This window comes from Carcharodon carcharias, chromosome 16 (genome assembly GCF_017639515.1).
Source record: "Carcharodon carcharias isolate sCarCar2 chromosome 16, sCarCar2.pri, whole genome shotgun sequence".
Lineage (NCBI taxonomy): Eukaryota > Metazoa > Chordata > Chondrichthyes > Lamniformes > Lamnidae > Carcharodon > Carcharodon carcharias.
In genome coordinates this window covers 72,074,703-72,095,004 of record NC_054482.1, presented here as the reverse complement: position 1 = coordinate 72,095,004, position 20,302 = coordinate 72,074,703, and the positions used below count along the sequence as shown (strand labels likewise).

General features: G+C 43.6%; 1 protein-coding gene across 8 annotated transcripts in view; it reads right to left on the bottom strand.

Annotated features, from left to right (window-relative positions):
* elavl4 (ELAV like neuron-specific RNA binding protein 4) overlaps positions 1-20,302 on the bottom strand; it is a 129,278-nt gene that overhangs the window by 32,270 nt on the left and 76,706 nt on the right. For all 8 annotated transcript variants that reach the window (XM_041208734.1, XM_041208737.1, XM_041208735.1 and 5 more), the window contains 2 exons: positions 9,933-10,036; positions 8,430-8,583 (listed from right to left, as the gene is read on the bottom strand). In XM_041208734.1, coding sequence (XP_041064668.1) covers positions 8,430-8,583; positions 9,933-10,036 — 258 coding nt within the window. The remainder of the gene's footprint in view (positions 1-8,429; positions 8,584-9,932; positions 10,037-20,302) is intronic.

Genomic DNA, 20,302 nt, shown 5'->3' with positions numbered 1-20,302 from the left:
AACTGAAGATACCCCAAATACCACAATATACTAAAAATCATCTTAACTTATTAGATGGCCATTCGGTCCCTTGAGCCTCTGCCGCCATTTAATAAGATCATGGCTGATCTGTTTGTGTTTCGAATTCCACATTCCCATCTTCTCCCATAACCTTTGATTCCCTTGCCTAACAAGAATCTATATACCTCTACCTTACAAATATTCAATGGCCCTGCCTCCACCACTTTGGAGGCAGAGAGTTCAAAAGTCACACAACCCTCAGAGAAAAAATTTCTCCTCATCTCTGTCTTAAAAGGACAACTCCAATTTTAAAACTGTGTCCCCTAGTTCTGGGCTCACCCACAAGAGGAAACATCCTTTACAAGTCCACATTGTCAAGACCTTTCAGGATCTTGTGTGCTTCAATCAAATCACCACTCGTTCTTCTAAACTCCAGTAGAAACAAGCCCAGCCAAACCCGCTCATTCCAGGTATTAATCTAGTAAACCTCTTCTGAAACCCCTCCAACGCTTTTACAACCTTCCTTAAATAAGGAGACCAAAACTGCACACAATATTTGAGATGTGGTCTCACTAACGCCCTGTATAACTGAAGCATAACATCCTTGCTTTCATGTTCCTCTTGTAGTGAAGGATAGCATTCCATTAGCTTTCTTAATTACTTGCTGTAGCTGCATACTAACCTTTTGTGATTCATGCAGTAGAACACCTAAATCCCTCTGCACCTCAAATCTGCAGCCATTCTCCATTTAAGTAATACTTTGCTTTTTTATTCTTCCTGCCAAAGTGAATAACTTCACAATTTCCCAATTATACTCCATTTGCCAGATTTTTGCCCATGCACTCAACCTATCTATATGCATCTGCAACCTCCTTATGTCCTCTTCACAACATACTTTCCTGCCTATCTTTGTATCACCTGCAAAGTTAGTTACCATGCCTTTACTCCCCTTATCTAAGTCACTGACATAAATTGTAAAACGTTGAGGCCCCAGCACAGGACCCATTTATGCATACTTTGTTTTCTGCCAGCCAGCCAATCTTCTATCCATGCTAATATGTTACACCCTACACCATGAGCTTTTATTTTCCAAATAATTTTGATGTGGCACCTTATCAAATGCCTTCTGAAATCTTAGTACAGCTTGTCTACAGGCTCCCCTTTATTCACAGTGCATGTTACTCCTTCAAAGAACTCCAATAAATTAGTTAAACACGATTTTCCTTTCACAAAGCTACACTGACTCTTACCTTGAGTTTCTTTAAGTGCCCAGCTATAACCTCCTTAATGATTGATTCCAACACCTTCCCCACAGCTGATAGCAAGCTAACTGGCCTATAGTTTCCTGTTTTCTGCCTCCCTCACTTCTTGAATAGAGGAGTCATATTTTCTACTTTCAAGTCTGATGGAACCTTTCCAGAATCTAGCAAATTTTGGAAAATTAGCACTAACATATCTACTACCTCATTAGCCATCTCTTTTAAGAGCCTAGGATGAAGTCTATCAGGACCCAGAGACTTGTCAGCCTGCAGCTTCATCAGTTTGCTCAGTACCACTTCCCTATTGAATGTAATTTCACCAAATCTCTTCTCCCTTCCATCTCCTGATGTGCAGCTATTACTGGATGTTTTTTGTATCCTCTATAGTGAAAACAGAAGCAAAATATTTGTCCATTCTCCAGCACTTTCTTAGTATTATTGCTTCTTGCAATCTATTGTTCCAAATTTAACGTTAACTTTGGGGAACTAACCCTGAATTTTAGAATTTCAAAATTTATATCCCTCTATACTCTAATTTCAATCCCTTTGATAGGTACCAGAGCATACAACTATACCCTTTATCATATCCGAACTTGCATTAAGTCTCATTCCCTGATTACCCTTGTGCTTGCTGACCAATGCTGGCTCCTGTTTTGGCAAAATCTCAATTTTAAACTTATCATCTTTTCTTCAAATCCCTCCATCGTTGTAACATCCTCCAGTCCTGCAACCCTCTGCGATCTCTACACTTCTGTAATTCTGACCTCTTGCCCATCACTGATTTTAAGCAGTGTCGTTCCATTCCTTTGCATGTAAAAGGTCAATTTATCTATTGAGCATGTGTAAGAGTCTTGTACAAAGAGTTTAAACTAGTAATGCTACAGTTTATTTTCTCACTCTCCCAAGCCACATTAACCATTTCACATAATGGTGTTGTAGCACGACTAAACACATTTGGTATTCTGTTCTTCAGTGCATCCTCATCATAGGTTCCACTTAATAGTTGCATCACCTGCAACATATCCAATCCATAAACGTGGCGGTATCCTAAAATAATGCTGCTTGAGAGATCAGGTAAAATCATCTGTATTTTGATATATACAGAGGCTATATATCAAAATATTTGGGGCCTGGGGGTATCAGGTTAGGATTTCCCCTGCATAGTCAGCTGGCAGCCAGGTTTGCAAAATATATTTTTAATTCAATTCAATTTTCAATGCAAAGGCAAGGAGACAACCAGTTCCAAGAGCAAGCCAACAATTAGTTATTATTAACTACTTTTTGTTAATCTTTGCTAGATTGTGTATTGACTCTAAATTGATATCCTTTGCAGGGTGTACTTAAATCCACTTTTCTCTGACCTCTCAGCTTGAGTTATCATAAAATTAATCAGTGTCATCCATGATCTATTTCATACCATCAGTCCCTTGCTCTATCCAAGTTAGATCTTGTCAGTTCATTTACACATTATCCCTGGAGGCAACTTACCATCCAATAAATGATGTACACTATTCCCTTTAAATCATTTCATTTAGTATGCTCCAATGCATCAATTTTTACCTAGTCTATCAAACCTCTTTCACCTCTTTAAAATATCACCCATATTGTCCAGTTAATATTTAATCAAATCAGTTATTTTTTTCCTGAATATATGCTTGGTACTTTCCTAATGCAATGTGCAGGTCACCCTCTATAGTTCTGAGGAGGGTAGCTGTTAGGAATGCTAGCAGGAAAGACTGTATTAAAAAATCCTTTTGTGTTAAAGGCTCTGTTTTATTACAGATAGCTTTACAAGATTTGTCTGACATCAATATTCTGGAAAACATCCAGAATCGGCATTGACATTCAAGGTCTCTATGACTGGTACAGATAGATTCACAACGATTATGCCTGTTCTTGTGTGGTTTCAACATCCTTGTGGATGTTTATCTCTACTGCTGTCTTAAAGCCACCATAAGGGTTAATAAGTAACATCATGAAACTTGACACCATAGGCGTTTATAACTCTTTGGAAGGTTGGGCTGATGTAAGTTAGTGTAAGTCAATAGTAAATGGGCAGAATTTTACGGTCCCTGTAAAATTCTGTCCAATGTCACATTATGCAGGTTATGATGTCTAACATCGGCTTAAATATTAAAGGTCTCTAAGTGTGGTACAGTTAGCCATAAGGGTTGGTATCTTTGTGTATATTTTAGTATCCTGTAGATAACCTGAACTCAGTATTACTAAGGACATAATTTTTCAGTTGGCGTGAGGTGGCGGGACTGGCACGCCGACACATAAAATGACACCCGATGACGTCTGGCGTGCGTCCCGACGTCATCGCGCTAAGTTGCGATGGTTCGTTCAGTGGGCGCACACCGGAGTCCGCTGCGCGCCCGCCGATATGTAAATGGCCTTTTATGGATCTAATTAAGGTTATTGTAATCGCTGCCCGTCCAACCTTAAGATTGGTAAGTAGGTGAAAAGGCCAAGCAGTCTTTGCGTTTTTTAGGAAACCTTATCCACGAGTGGGATGAGGTTTCCTAAAGCGTTTATTAAATAAATAAAAAAAATTCCATAAAAATAAAAACATGTCACATGAGAGGACATATTTAAATACATTTATAAATCTTTTATTTAATAATTTCAGAAGCTCTTCAATCTCCCTGAGGCAGCTCCGTGCCTTAGGGAGATTGAAGCACTCTTTTGCGCGCATGCATGAAAGAGTGCTGGCCCTGACTCTCCTTCCTCCCTCTACCCGCACAAGTAGCACTGAGTGCTACTGGTCGTATCTTAAGATGGGCGGGCCTTAATTGTCCCGCCCACGTAAAATGGCAGCGTGGAGCCAATCGCGGGCAGCGATCGGCTCTGCTTCTGCCCCCGCCCGCTCCCGCCAAGCCCGGCTGCCACCTCAAAAATTCAGGCCTAAGACTATCACGATACAATGATGCAATGGCATTATAGCAGAGGATAAAAATGAGACCATTAACATGAAAACTGAATACAATCCAAAGGCTACTCATGCTGCAGCTGAATCTTAGTCCTTAGTCTTTAACATTGATGGATGCAGAGAACATTGAGCCCAATTCTGCTGGGATGCAAACCAACAGGACAAATGTCATATGCTAAAATTTCCTCATTTGCGTTTTGGCACAATATGTCCTCCTGTATGTATTATGTGACTGTCTCAACTCCCGTGCAACTTTTTATGGATGGAAGGGGAAGGGATCTGTGCATCCAGGTCATGTGTCAAAGTCTGTCCCTGCCCATTCAGATTGCAGTGTTTCATATCATTATGCCCCAGGAATTTTAGCGCACATATCTTTAACAAATAGCATTCAGTCACATTCAACCTATACTAGTGATTACAATAACAAGAATTTATATTTATATAGCGCTCTCAACATAATAAAACATCCCAAGGTGCTTCTCAGGAGCAGTATAGAACAAAGTATGACACTGAGCCGCATAAGGAGATATTAGGTTAGATGACCAAAAGCTTGGTCAAAGAGATCAGTTTTAAGGAGTGTCTCAAAGGAGGCAAGCAAGGTAGAGAGATGTAGGAAGGGTATACCATAGCTTTGGGTTTAGGCAATGGAAGGCACAGCCACCAATGATGAAGCAATTAAAATCAGGGATACACAAGAGGCCAGAAATAGAAAAGTGCACATATCTCGGAGGTTTGTGGAGCTGGAGGAAGTTACAGAGATAGGGAGGGGTGAGGCCATAGAGGGATTTGAACAGGATGAGGTTTTTAAAATTAAGCCATAATTGTTTGGGAGGCAATGTAGATCAGCGAATATAGGGGTAATAGGGGACTTGGTGCAATTTAAGGCACAGACAGCAGTTTTGAATGACCTCAAGTTTAGAGTGTAGAATGAGAGATCAGCCAAGCATGCATTTGAATAGTCAAGTCTAGAGGTAATGAAGGCATGAATGAGGGTTTCAGATGAGATAGGGGCAAGGTTGGACGATGTTATGGAGGTTTTAGTGATGGCGCAAATACAAGGTCGGAAGCTTATCTCGAAGTCGAATATGACTTCAAAATTGTGAACAGACTGCCTTAGTTTTAGACTGTTGTCAGGGAGAAGGATGGATTGATAGTTAGAAAAGGAGTTTGGAGTGAGGATTGAAAACAACTGCTTCAGTCATCCCTGGGCAGAATCGTCCCAGATTACCTGCCGGCCGCAATGGCGGCTTTTCACACCATATTGCCCCAAACCTGCTGCATTAATTATGCATTCCTGGGATACATGCCATTTCAATGGCGGACAGGCTCCAATTTGCCTGCCACGCCGTCACCTCGTTGCTTCATCATGCCAGGCACCACATTTAAAGTACAGCTGTGCTCGGTGCTTCCAGCCCAGGACTGCAGTAAAGAAGACATGGCTCCAAAAAGGAAGAAAACTGCAGCCCTCAAGTGCCTTTTGGACACTATGGAGGCCTGTCCTCTACCCCATCATCGTGGTACACAATGGCAGTGGTGATCAGTGCCAATGTTGCACAGAAGAGGTTGGCCATCCAGTGCAGATAGAGGATGAATGATCTCATTCATGCAGCCAGGGTATTACTCTAAACTCTTACACTCAAGCCCATCACACATTCACTGGCATCTCACTCACTGCCAGCTCAAGGGATATCACCACCCATTCTCACACACATACACTCACATGTCCATCTGGCCTCATCTCCTCTGGAGACTGCCTCTTCAGCACTCACTATCCTGAGGTCACTTGCACAGATCAACATGTGCCCCTACACACATCCTGGGGTACCCTCCTTCCCCAGTACCGCTCTCGCTCTGCAGCCTCTTCCGTCACCTGAGGCCACTTCTCCCCCTTCCCCAAGCAAGACTTTGTCCTGCAGCCGTTGAAAAGCCACCCAGTATGGCTGATCTGGTAAGTAGGAGCATACCCATGAGACCCCCTAAAAGTGTAGTGATGCTGTCTGTGAACCCCGGCACTGATAACTGCGAGTGCCGACTGAAGCAAGGTAGGCAAACGGACCTTGAAGTTTCGAGCGAAGTGCAGCCCGCCTAGTGCACGCCTTATATATGCAGTTGCGAAACATGTCGGCGTGTTTTCCTGCGACATGGACATGAGGAGGGGCAATGAGTCCGGTGGGCTGGCCTTATAATGATATGCTGATGAATTGCAATGAGGTTCCTGATGTCCGATGGCCAGGAATGCGGTCAGCCATTGGCAGGTGAAGCGGATGATTGCAAACTGGTTTCACGACGTCATGAAACCGATTTTTGGCTTGTCGCCATATTGTCCACTCACGCCACCGAACACGCCCGACGCTGGCGGCCATAGAAAATCCCGAACCCAATATTTAATTGGAGGAAATCTTTGTTCATCCAGTACTGGATGTCAGATAAGCAGTCTGATAATTTAGTAATAGGGCAGGAATTGGGGGGTGATGGTGAGGTAGAGTTGGCTGTCATCACAAACCAACGCTGTGCTTTTGGATGATGTCGTTGATTGGCAGCATGTAGATGAGAAATAGGAAGTAACCAAGGATAGATCCTTGAGGAACACCCGAGATAACGATGCGGGAGCAGGAATAGAAACCATTGCAAGTGATTCTCTGGCTACAATTATATAGATAAGAATGGAACCAGGTGAGAGCAGAGTCCCACCTAGTGGACGACATTGGAAAGGTGTTGGAGGAGGATGATATGGCAAGCATGTCAAAGGCTGCAGAGAGGTGGAGGTCGAGGAGGGAAAGTTTTCCTTTGTCACAGTCTATTAGTTTTTTTCTGCCAAGATAAATGATGTTGAAATATAGAAATAATTGTTTTAATTATATGTCTGACATCATTACCATGTATGAATAGCCCTGAGTTTAAGGTATAAGTTTAGATTTTCAGCCCTTGTCTGTTGATATTTCACTGGTCTAGGGTTAGCAGAGCTGCATGGAGCTCACAACCACTGTGCCCTTGCATCACTGGGGCCTGGCTCCAACGAGTAATGATACAACCATCCATGGCTGGACGAAATATATTAACTAAACGTAAATGAGGGAAACAGCTTCTGCAGTGTTACCTACCAATTGAAAGTTGAATACAGGCATCTAGCATTCAATGGTCAATGGTGGGTGGGCCAAGAAATCTGGGTGTAAACAGTGCTCAGCAGGACTGAAATGTGAAAGATTTAAAAATGCATTTATTTAAATGTGCAGTTTTGCAGTCAGCATGGAGGCTGCCTACGTCCTAACAATGTTAGGCCTCCTGGGTACTACAGTATCAAAACTCCACCCTCCTTTTTGGGCAGAGGCTGAGCAGCCTTTCTCCAATATGCAAAACTAATTGAGGTGTACATGGAGGGGCGTGGACAGGGTGGATAGGGAGCAGCTATCCCCCTTAGTTGAAGGGTCAGTCACGTGGGGACATAAGTTCAAGGTGAGGGGCAGGAGGTATAGGAGGAATGTGAGGAAAAACTTTTTCAACTAGAGGGTGGTGATGGTCTGGAATGCGCTGCCTGAGAGGGTGATGGAGGCGGGTTGCCTCGCATCCTTTAAAAATTACCTGGATGAGCACTTGGCACATCATAACATTCAAGGCTATGGGCCAAGTGCTGGTAAATGGGGTTAGGTAGGTAGGTCAGGTGTTTCTCACGTGTCGGTGCAGACTTGATGGGCTAAAGGGTCTCTTCTACACTGTGTGATTCTGTGACCCAAGACTAGAAAATTAGCCTGTTAGAGGCACATATCTGTGATGGACAGGAGTCTCTGCCCCTCCCTCAAGATCCTGGAGATATGTTTCAATTAAGGGGGAAGGGAGGAAAGACCAGGCCATCACTTTAAAAATAATACATAAAATCTTTATGTAAAATCTGAAAACTTGAGGGTCAAATGCAATATATTTTACATAACTTCTTGTTTCTTTTTATTATTCCTTGACAACATTGTACATACTCATCAGTCAGCATTATGCTGCTTTGAATGATCGGATAAAAGGCAGCTCTCAGAGCAGAATGAATTCCAAACAAACTGCAAAACTTAATAAATGAAAAGCCATGTTTGTTCACGTGGCTATTTATAAAAAAATTACAATAAAATCAAAGATTCCCATTGCTTTAAAAAATTCAAGATATTTATTGGTGATAATTTTGCTCCTTGAAAATATTAGTATTGTTAAAATATTGTCATTGGTTATCTGGAAAAAGAAGTATCAGTAACACTTACCAGTGACTTGGTCAACTAAAATTCTGGAAGTGATGATTCGGCCATATTGTGAAAACATCTGCTCCAATTCTTTTTGAGTCATAGATTTAGGAAGGCCACTAACGTACAAATTAGCATCACGAATTGATGCAGAGCTTGGACGAGCATAAGAAACCTAGAGAAGAGATAAAAACAAGAAATTCTGCTAAGTAAGCTTTTATAAAAATAACATGTATGAGCAGAGCAGGGGGTCCTTAAACAGGAGTTATATTCATGAATAGTAGCTTTGAAACAATTTGTGCTATTCTTGGCTTGCCAAAATATCTTCTGCCCATCCATTTATCATGAAATTGGTAAATTCATACTGTCATGGATATTTTATAAGCAACACACTTATTTACCGTGGATAACTGTCTGTATGGACAACACAACAATTAAGAACCTAATTTTTGCAAGATGAAATATAACCTACATTTAAAGTTTGCTGAAGCTACTGCATCAAACTATGTATGTGTATTAATTGAAATGAAATTTAATGAATTGAGAAATTTATGCTATAAACAGCCAGAATTTCTGGTAACCAAAAACCAATGAGAAAAATATAAAACCCTGATTTTAAGTGGAGGTAGCAAATGGGAAGAGGGCAAATACAGCAGCCTTCAGGCACGCTGTGGAACCTCTTTCCTCCATATGAAGGTAGGTAAAAATATCATAAAGATTTTGTTGGTAGCCAGCTGTTATGCCATAGCAAGCCTTTGAAAAACATTAGTGGAACATGCCCAGAACATGCCCTGCTCAGCGCCAAAGAATTTTTCAGGGGGGTCCTTAAACAGGAGTTAAGCCCCTTATTTACATGTGCCTCTTTTTTATTTCGTGGCATCGGTACCTCAGCACAAAATCAGCTGCGGGTTGTGTCCCTAAATTGGTCCCTCTAAGCACATTTTGTGCCTGGACTAATTTCTAACCCATTGAGTTATAAAGTTCTGGTATCAAAATTAATAAGTAAAAGCTGAGGTGAAGAATATATTAAAGAAAATTGCCTATCCTGTCACCTAAAGCTTTATTAGACATATGAACAAGATGAAAAAGTGAAAAGTAGCAATACTTTAATGTCTGGCTATATAATTTCAAAAGACTTTACACTTTTCTTGTTTATCCACTGGAAGCTGCATCACTCAAATTTGTTGCATCAGATATTAGAAAGCACCTTTTAAGATTAAAGGCTGCAGTCAACAGCTGTGTGTGTAAACTATTTGCTGTAGGGGTAACTTTGACTGGATAATGGTATAAAACAGGTGATATTAATTCAGCAGCCAGTTATAAATTTCTCCCAATTTTCATGCCCACTTAAATGTGTAACGGGTAGCTGAATCAATATCAGCAATTTTGGGCAATCACTCAAAGTCAAAACTATCCTGTGTAATTTAACATTTACATAAGGCAGATATTTCTTTTTTTATTTAAGAAAACACTTTGATATGAACCTCAAAAACCAATGCTGAAAACAAATAAGATACCTCTTACCTTTATGGTTTTGGTCTGAAGTCTAAGTCCGTTTAGAGTATTAATTGCTTTTTCTGCATCCTTTGGATCGACGTAGTTCACAAAACCGTATCCCAAACTTTGCCCTGTTCAAGAGGAATTATAGATGGCCAACCTTTAGTTTCTGAAAAGCAGAGTAAAGTATCGCTACACTGCAACTCACTAGGAACAGCTGGTGCTCCCTGAAGGGAGTAATGTAATCTTCAGGTTGTTTTAAAACAAAATAAAGCATTCCCTCTTCCACCCTCCATTCCACTTCCTCTCAACTCTTGCGATCAAATCATGTCTAATTTTACTATGTAGGATAATATTAATGAAAAATACAAAAGTCTGAGCCTTTCTTTGTAACATAGGTTATTATTTCACGGAGCTAAAATGTAGCTGGACGTGATTTTCTGAAATCCTTCAGTGCAACATAGCAAAATTAATTAACATTAAAATATATCTATTAATACTTTTAAATTTCAAAACATTAGGAATACCTATGTTTAGATATAAAATTTATTTAATTTCTGTATTTAAAAAAAAATTACGTTTGCATAAATGAGTTTAAATAACATCATGAGAGGCAATTGGAATAGAATAGGTTCAAATCTTCATAATTCTAGTGGAAATGGAACAGGACAAGCCCTAAAGAAGCTGTGTTGCAGTTTCTGCCCTGCTCCAACTCAGATCTTGCCCAACACATTTCCTAAGGCCTTTCGCTCTATGTTTAATTACTACATGCAAACTGGGTTCCTTTGATGTACATAGGATAACTGATTGGTGCATGTGCATTCCCCAATTATGCCAGATGTTGAAGGTCCAAAAGATAAATACAGAGCAGTTCTAGGAACGCAAGAAATAGAAGCAAGAGTAGGTCATACGGCCCTTGAGCCTGCTCCATTATTTAATAAGTTCATGACTGAACTTCTATATCAACTCCACTTTCTCACCCTATTCCTATATCCTTCAACGCCGCAGAAACTATCAATCTCAGTTTTCACTGTATACATTGACCAAGCAACTACAGCCCTCTGGGGTAGGGAATTCTAACAGTTCATAGCCTCCTAAGTAAAGAAATTTCTTATCTCAGTCCTAAATGGCTGACCCCTTATCTTGAGACTAATATCCATGGTTCTAGACTCTCCAGCCAAGGAAAACAGTGACTCAGCGTCCAACCTGTCAAGCTAAGAACTTTATACATTTGAATGAGTTCACTTCTCACTCCAGAGATTATTAGTCCATTCTACTTAATCTCTCCACATAGGACAGTCCTCTCAACTCAGGAATCAATCTAATAAGCCTTTGTTGCACACCCTCCATGGCAAGTATATATTTCCTAATGTAAGGAGACCAAAACTGTACACAGTACTTTAGGCATAGAACATAGGGTCATAGGAAATAGGAGCAGGAGTAGGCCATTTGGCCCTCGGACCTGCTCCACCATTCAACCAGATCATGGTTGATCTTCTACTTCAATGCCATTTTTCCCGCATGATCCCCATATCCCTTAATATCTTTAATATCTAGAAATCTATCGATCTCTGTCTTGGAATATACTCAATAACTGAATCTCCACAGACCTCTGGGATTCCAAAGATTCACCACCTTCCAAGTGAAGAAATTCCTCCTCATCTCAGTCCGAAATGGCTTACCTCTTATTCTGAGACTGTCGCTGGTTCTAGACCCTCCCAGCCAGGGGAAATATCCTTCCTGCATCTACTCTATCGAGCCTTGTAAGAATTTTGTATGCTTCAATGAGATCACCTCTCATTCTTCTAACTTCTACAAAATATGGGTTCAGCCTCCTCAATCTCTCCTCAGAGGACAATCCCAGCATCCAAGGGATTAGCCTGGTGAACCTTTGGGTGGGATCTTTCCAGATTTACACTAAGTGTGGTAGTAGGTGTGAAAAAATTGTTTTACCTGCTGGCCACAATGGCGGGTTTTCACACTGCATTGTCCTATTCCCGGCACATCTGGCTTAATTAATAATGCATTCATGGGAAACAGTCCAGATCACTAGTGGATGGGCTGGATTAGCCACTCATGCTGTGATCTCAGCGATTCCTTGCTCCTGGTGTCATATTTAAAGCGTGCCAGAGCGCACACTTGCTTAATGGGCAGAATTTTACGTCAGCGAGATTTTATGGTCCTGCTGAAGTCAATGGAGTTTAGAATGGCTCGCCGCACTTTACGGCCCTGTCAATGCTGCAATGGTGCCGTAGAATTCTGGCCCATGTCTTCAGACCAGGACAGCTCCAGGTGAGACATGGCCCCGAAAGCAAAGAAGATGGCAGCCCCCAAATTTAGTGACGCTTCTCTGGGGCACCCACTGGACGATGTGGAAGGCCACCGCGATGTGCTCTATCTCTGCTCTGGCCGCAGGAGATCCAGAGTCACCAATCCGGCCTGGAAGGGGGTGGCAGCGGTGTCAGCGCCACCCAAGCAGAGGAGGTCAGCCATTCAGTGCAGGAGGAGAATGAATGCTCTCATCTATTCCGCCAGGGTAAGTCAACCACCTCATCATTCTCAACTCACACTCCCAAACCCATCACACATCCAAAGAGATCTCACACCTCAGGGGACAACACCACTAACTCTCACATGTATCCTCACATTTCCATCAGGCTCATATCCTCTGGAGCTCACATCCTGATTCTGTCCATAGCTCTGCTCACCACCCAAACATTCCATGCAGTGCCATGCGTCCCCCTCACTCTCTCCATCTGTTTTCATTCAGGAGAAGTTGGCTCAGAACAACAGGGAGAGGTCCCAGACTGGGGTGGAGTGGCTCACATTAGGCCCCTTACTCACTTTGAGGAGTGTGCCATGGCGCTGACTGGTGAGGATGTGGACAGTACCTGGACGACGGGGAGGGTGGCAGCAAACACCCACATGAGGATCCTGCACCACATCATCCCTCTCTCAATGTAAATGTGAGTTCTCTCTTTCCTGCTTTTGACTCTGCTGCCAAGCACTAATTATCTCTACTTTGGTTCAAAGGGAGCTCTGCCAAGCAGCCGACACCCTCAGCCAGCCAGTCCCTCACTCCATCCATGCCCTCACCTCCAGCCAAGAGAACACCTCCTCCATTGAAGAGCTGGAAGACCCATCAGTGCACTTAGCATACCCTCCACTAGCGCAGAGAAACACACCTCAGTGGGACCTAGATCCAGAGCAAGCTTGGATTCACAGTCTGGTCGTCACCACATGGATGCGTGTCTGCAGCAGAAGGTTCAGCCGAGCTTCCCAGCACTCAAAGGACTACTGGGGAACAGGCATCTGTGAGGTCTGAGTCAGATGAAGCTCTTGATTTGGCCTTCCAACTCATTGTGGAGAGTCAGCAGAAGACATGGGAACATCATGCAGAGCTGTTGGAAGCCCTCAACAGAGTGGAACGCAAGTGGGAGAAGTATGTCTGCTTGCTCTCTGATGAAGTGGTGCCCACATGGAGGTCTCCATAGGAAGGATGGCGTATGCCATGGAGACGCTGGTCCTGCAGAACACTGAGATGTGCTCAGACCAGCACTCCATCATGATAGCCATGGGTGAGTTTCTGCAGTGGCAACGTGAGAGGGAAATGGAGCACCTCAACGTCTCCCCAGGTGCTCCTTTTCCTCAAGGAGTAAGGCCGTGGCCCTTGGGCACACAAAGGGAGGAACAGCAGCAGCTGGACACCCCTGGATCATCCACTCAGGAATCTCAGACATTGCCACTCCCTTCAAGTCCCCTTTGCCGGTGACCCACTCAACCTTGTCCACTGTCACCACAGAGGGAGCAGTTGGCCACAGGAGGACAGCCAAAGCAAGCTGAGGCCATCAAGGACTTGGCTCTCTAAAGGAGACATATCAAAGTCATCAGAGGCAACAGAGCCAACCATTGCACAAGCTGTCTCCACACCTGTTGCGGATATCAGGGCAACACCTAGAAGTGGTAGGCCTAGAAAAGTTAAGGAATTCTGAACACAAGTGATTGCATGGGTGAACACATTTTGTCACTTAATAATCTGAAAATATGTTCACTTTCACTGAATAATGTGTAATGTTGTATTTCAGCTTCATTGGCAGGCTTCACTAGTCCTCCCAGTGCAGTCCCCCCTACCCTCCAAGAGCTTGTTCAGCTGCACACAGCCGAACCAGGAGTGATTCTGGAGGGAGAAGTGTGTTTGTGTGCAGGGCCTTTTGGAGCCTCGTGTAAGCACTCTCCCAATGTATGTGGAGCCTTCATCCGTCACATTAATATTACTACCCCCAGCATTTTTCATGCTGCCTGCTGGGGTTCTCTTTCAGTTGTCCATCTGAGCTAATCTGCATCTCCACCCACTGACTGACTGCACTCCCACACAGCACCTTGCCCATTCAACACGAGGCTCCGCTCACTTTCGACTGCGACAACCATGGTAACCATAAGTTTCTGATAGCTCCCCTGTCCTTTCTCCTCCCCTAGTCACCCATGTCCTTTCCCCTCTCCTAGACACCCATGTCCTTTCTCCCATCACTGTCCACCCCCTCTGGCATCACCTTCCACCTCCCTACTCTCACCTACCAACCTGAACCCTTGTCTTTCCAGGATGTTCAGGTGAACGTGCACATTCCGTACCTTCCTGAGAATCCACCATCCACATTGACGTCCGGTACCTCCTCTTTCCCACCCCCCGGATCCGTGTCTGCCTCCAAAGGCCCAACAACTAACTATGCTGCCCCTTCTACCTCGACCAACGCACTCTCACCCTTCCAGCTCTCTCAGCCGCCTCCCCTCATACTCACCATTCCCTCTTACCACACCCACCCTCAGTTTGCTCCCCAGGAAGCAGTAATTGACTCCACAGGCCCCTCCCTTACATGTTCATCTGGACATCCCCCACCCCTTACTGTCTCCTCCACTCTTACCCCCTCCTCCCACCTCCCCCACTGGACACCTTCCCCCGCCCCGATCTCCATCCCCCACCCCCGAAACTCCTTCCCACCCCTGCCGAACCCCTACTCCCCCGCCGAACTCCTTCTGCCCCACTGAACTCCTTCCCCTTACCGCTGAACTCCCCCACCCCACTGAACCCCTTCCCACCCCTCCGTGGGGAAAGGGAGGTAGTGACATAGTGGTATAGTATCCCAGATATCCAGGGTAATGCTCTGGGGACCTGGGTTCAAATCCCACCACAGCAGATGGCGAAATGTGAATTCAATTAAAATCTGTAATTAAAAGTCTGATAATGCCCATGAAACCACTGCCATTTGTTGTAAAAACTCACCTGGTTCGATAATATCCTCTACTGAAGGAAATCTGCTGTCCTTACCTGGTCTGGCCTACATGTGACTCTAGATGTGGTTGACTCTAATGCCCCCTGAACAATGCCAGCGACGCCTACATCCCATGAACGAATAAAAAAAAACTCCCTCCATTACACCTTCCTCCCCCTTACACCTACCTCCACACTTCTTAAAAAATTCATTCATAGGATGTGGGCTTTGCTGGCTAGGCCAGCATTTATTGCCCATCCTTACTTACCCTTGAGAAGGTGGTGGTGAACTACCTTCTTGAACCGCTGCAGTCCATGTTGCATAGGTAAACCCACAGTGCTGTTAGGATGTATACTTCCGTTACACCCTCCTGCTCCCCAAACCCATACTCACTTCCCTACAACCTAACCCCCACGCCACCGTTGTTGATCCTCGCCTCAGCACCCCCCCTCCAAAACCCCCCTGACACCTTTGTCATCCACCCCACAACCTCACCCCAACCCGGTACACCTTCTTCTCACAGTCATATCTAGACCTTCCTCTTTCACTCACCGCTAGACCATCTCCCCCCCCCCGCCGATCATCCGTAGCAGCCCATGGCCAAGACTGTGATGTTCCAAAGCAGACTTGAGACATCAACGGAGACTTTCCACCTTCCGTGGGCTCTTTACAGTGAAGCCATGTCCATGAGAATCCACCAGTGTGCCTTGCATGTGTTTCTCCAGGGTCTGGTACTCCAGCATCATCTTCTCCTTGGATGTTCGTGATCTGAGCAAGGTCCTAAGGGTAAGTCCCGATTTCTTCATGTCACACTTGTCCAGACGTATTATGGGCTGGCATTTTTCCTGCTGGCGTAATGGTAAATGTGGCGTGGGAGGATAATTCTCATCGGGCCTTATTCTGCATGCCATTAGTGGGATGCAAACGGGGTTCATGTCGGCCTCCAGTGGGATTCACATTCCGCCATGGCTGACGCCATCCATGTACAGCAGGTCAACAGGCTCCCCTTTATCCACAACACATGTTACTGCTTCAACTAACTCCAATAAATTGGTTATACACTATTTCCCTTTCACAAAACCACACTGACTCTTCTCGATTATCATAAGTTTCTCTAAGCGCCCAGCTATAACCACCTTAATGATTGATTCTAACACTTTCCCTATGACAGATGTCAAGCTAACTGGCCTATAGTTTTCTGTTTTCTGCCTCCCTCCTTGATTAGAGAGGTTATATTTGCTACTTTCCAGTCTGATGAAAGCTTTCCAGAATCCAGCAAATTTTGGAAATTTAGCACCAATGCATCTACTACCTTATTAGCCACCTCTTTTAAGGTCCTAGGATAAAGTCCATCAGAACCCTGAGATTTGTCAGCCTGCAAATCCACAAGTTTGCTCAATACTGTTTCCTTAGTGATTGTAATTTCACCAAATTCCTCTCTACATTCCACCTCCTGCTTTATAGCTATTACTGGAATGTTTTTTGTATCTTCTATAGTGAAGACAGAAGCAAGATATTTGTTGATTTCACCTGCCATTTCTCTATTATCCACTACAAATTCCCCATTGTCACTTTCTAGAGGACCAACACTCACTTTCCTTACTCTTTTCCTTTTTAAATACCTGTAGAAACTCTTGTTCTTCATTTTTACTTTTTTTGGCTAGCTTTCTAATTTCTTCTCCTGATTAACCTTTCAGTCATTCTCTGCTATTCTTTATATTCTGAAAATGCATCTGACCTGCCACTCATCTTTGCGCAGTTATATGTTTTTCCCTTAAGGTCGATGCTTTCCTTAACTCCTTTAGTTAACCACAGATGGTGGGTCCTCCCCTTATTCTGTGTATTCTGAAATATCCCCTTAAATATCTGTCACTGCTTCTCTATTGATCTATCCTCTGTCCCTTCCTGCCATTCTCTGACCCTCATTTCCCATATTACTATTTTGCTTTCCTGCCTTGACTCTACCACTTGATTTGCTACATCTACCCAAGCTTGATCCCTCATCTACTTTGTTTAGTTTAGAGCCCTCTCTACTTCCTTAGTTTTGCGGCTTGCTAGAACACTGGTCCTAGCACAGTTCAGGCGTAGACCACTCCAATGATAAAGCCCCCACTTTCCCTAGTACTGACGCCAGTGCCCTGCAAATCGGAACCCACTTCTCTCACACGAGCCTTTGAGCTACGCGTTCATTTTCCTAATCTTATTTGCTCTATTCCAATTTGCATGCAACTCGGGTAGTAATACAGAAAATATTACCTTTGAGGTTCTGCTTCTTAATTTGCTGCCTAGCTCTTCATACTGATTATGCAGAACCTCTTTCCTTGTCCTGCCTATGTTGTTGTTACCTACATGTACCATGACAACTGGATTCTCTCCCACCCACTGTTAAGTTCCTCTCCAGCCCTGAGCAAAGGTCCTGAACCCAGGCAGGCAACATGGCCATCTGGACTCTCACTCTTTGCTACAGAGAACAGTGTCAATCTGCCTCATTGTACTATCCCCTACTACCACTACATTCCATTTTGCTCTCCCCGCTTAAACAACTTCCTGTACCATGGTGCCATGGCCAGTTTGCTCATCCACATTGCAGACCTCACTTTCATCCACACAGGTAGCAAGCACCTTGTACCTGTTTGACAACTGCAAAGTCTGAGGCTCCTCCGCTGCTGTCTGCTTTGTCCTTTTATCTGCCTCACTCATGGTCATATCCTCCTGTCCCTCACTGCTGTCCAAAACAGATGACCTAATTCTAAGAGATGTGACCGTCTTCTGGAACAAAGGGTCCAGATATCTATCCCCCTCCCTTATGTTGTGCAGTGTCTGCAGTTTGGCTTCCAGGTCAATATTCCTGATCCGGAATTCTTCTAGCTGCTTACACTTTCTGTAGACATGTTTGCCCTTGATCGTATAGGCATCCAGAAGCTCCCACATTCCAAAGCTGCAACATAACAGCTGTCGCCATTTTTTTTATGTTATTTAATTAATTTCATTACTTTCTTAATTAACTTAGAATAATTCCTATATATACTTCAATTTACTGTGCTTATTAAAAGCTAGTATCACCTACAACTAAAAGTTATACATTAGTTAATTATGCAGGTATGTGTTTTAGATACTTATTTTAATTATTTTAAAGTTTTATTTATATCTATTTATTTTTATTTTAATTAATAAACCCTACAAGTCCCAATAAGCTTTACTACTGCTGTTACCAAAACCTTATTATGAAGTAAACCTTACAGTTACCAACAGAATGTACCAGTATTTAAAAGATAAATGAGCAAAAGAAGTAAAATACTCACCAACCAATTACCTAGTTCCCTATGACATCACACTTGATTTTCTCCAAATTTTTTTTAGAAAACCGTCTCCACAGCATTAGGGCTAATTAGGTTTACCCAGTCTATATGTAGGTTGAGGTCGCCCATGAATACTGTATTATCCCTGTCATATGGACTTCTAATTTCCTGAGTTATACTGTGCCCTACATTACCACCATGGTTTAGTGGCCTCCTACCAATGTTTGCTGCCCCTTGCTGTTTCGTCGTTTCACCCAAACTGATTCTACATTTTGATCTTCTGATCTATGATCCTCCCTCATTGCTGTACTGTACAGCACTACCTCACCTAATTTTTCTTTTCGTCTATACTTTCTAAATGTCAAATACCCTTGAATGTTCAGTTCCCAGCCTTGGTCACCCTGCAGCCACATCTCCGTAATAGCAATTAGATCATAACTGTTTACTTCCATTTGTGCCGTAAATTTATCTACCTTGTTGTGAATATGGTCTTACCAAAGTCCCATTTAACTGCAGCCAGATTTCCTTACTGTTTTAGTCTAAGCCCCTTGCAATAAAGGTGAACATAATATTTGCCTCAACAAAAACAGAACTACCTGGAAAAACTCAGCAGGTCCAGCAGCACCGGCGGAGAAGAAAAGAGCCGACGTCTCGAGTCCTCATGACTCTTCAACAGAACTGAGTTCTGGTGAAGGGTCATGAAGACTCGAGACGTCGGCTCTTTTCTTCTCTGCTGGTGCTGCCGGACCTGCTGAGTTTTTCCAGGTAGTTCTGTTTTTGTTTTGGATTTCCAGCATCTGCAGTTTTTTTGTTTTTATAATATTTGCCTTCCTAACTGCTTGCTGGGCCTGCATGTTAATTTTCTGTGATTTGCACAAGGACCCACAAAATTCCTTTGCATGCCAAGATTTACTAGTCCACCATCTACAAGGCACAAGTCAAGAGTGTGTTGGAATACTCCCCATTTGCCTGGATGAGTGCAGCTCCCACAACACTAAAGAAGCTTGACACCATTCAGGACAAAGCAGCCTGCTTGATTGGCACCACATTCACAAACATTCACTTCCTCTACCACCGATGCACAGCAGTAGCAGTGTGTACTATCTACAAGATGCAGTGCAGGAATTCACCAGGGCTCTTTCGAAGCACCTTCCAAACCCACAACCACTCCTATCTTGAAGAACAAGGGCGGCAGATAGATGGGAACACAACCGCCTGGAGGTTCCCCTCCAAATAACTCACCATCTTGGCTTGGAAATATATCGCTGTTCCTTCATTGTCGCTAAGTCAAAATCCTGGAACTCCTTTCCTAACAGCACTGTGGGTGTACCTACACCACATGGACTGCAGCAGTTCAAGAAGGCAGCTCACCACCTCCTTCTCAAGGGCAACTAGGGATGGACAATAAATGCGGACCCAGCCAGCAAAACCCACATCCCATGAATAAATTTTTAAAAAAATCACGTAACTGGTCTAAATCCCTTTGCAGAAACTGTGTGTGGGATTTTCTGTGCCTCTTGGCGTTGGGTGTGATCACTGGCATGAGCGGACAACATGACACGATCGGTTTTACAATGGCGGGAAACCAGTTCGTGATTGTCCGCTCAGCCTGCCTTTCGTTTCCCACCATTGAACGTCGGGAATCTCATTGTAATACATCAGCATATTATCAGGGCAGCCCGCTGGAATTGTCCCCCACCTCACTGGATTGTCCGTCCATATCGGCAGGAAAGCACACCGACGTGTTTCTCAACAGCATATAAAAGACGTGCGCTTGGCGGCCTGCACTTTGAGGGGAACTCCGAGGCGAGTAGACAGTAACGTTGTGCAG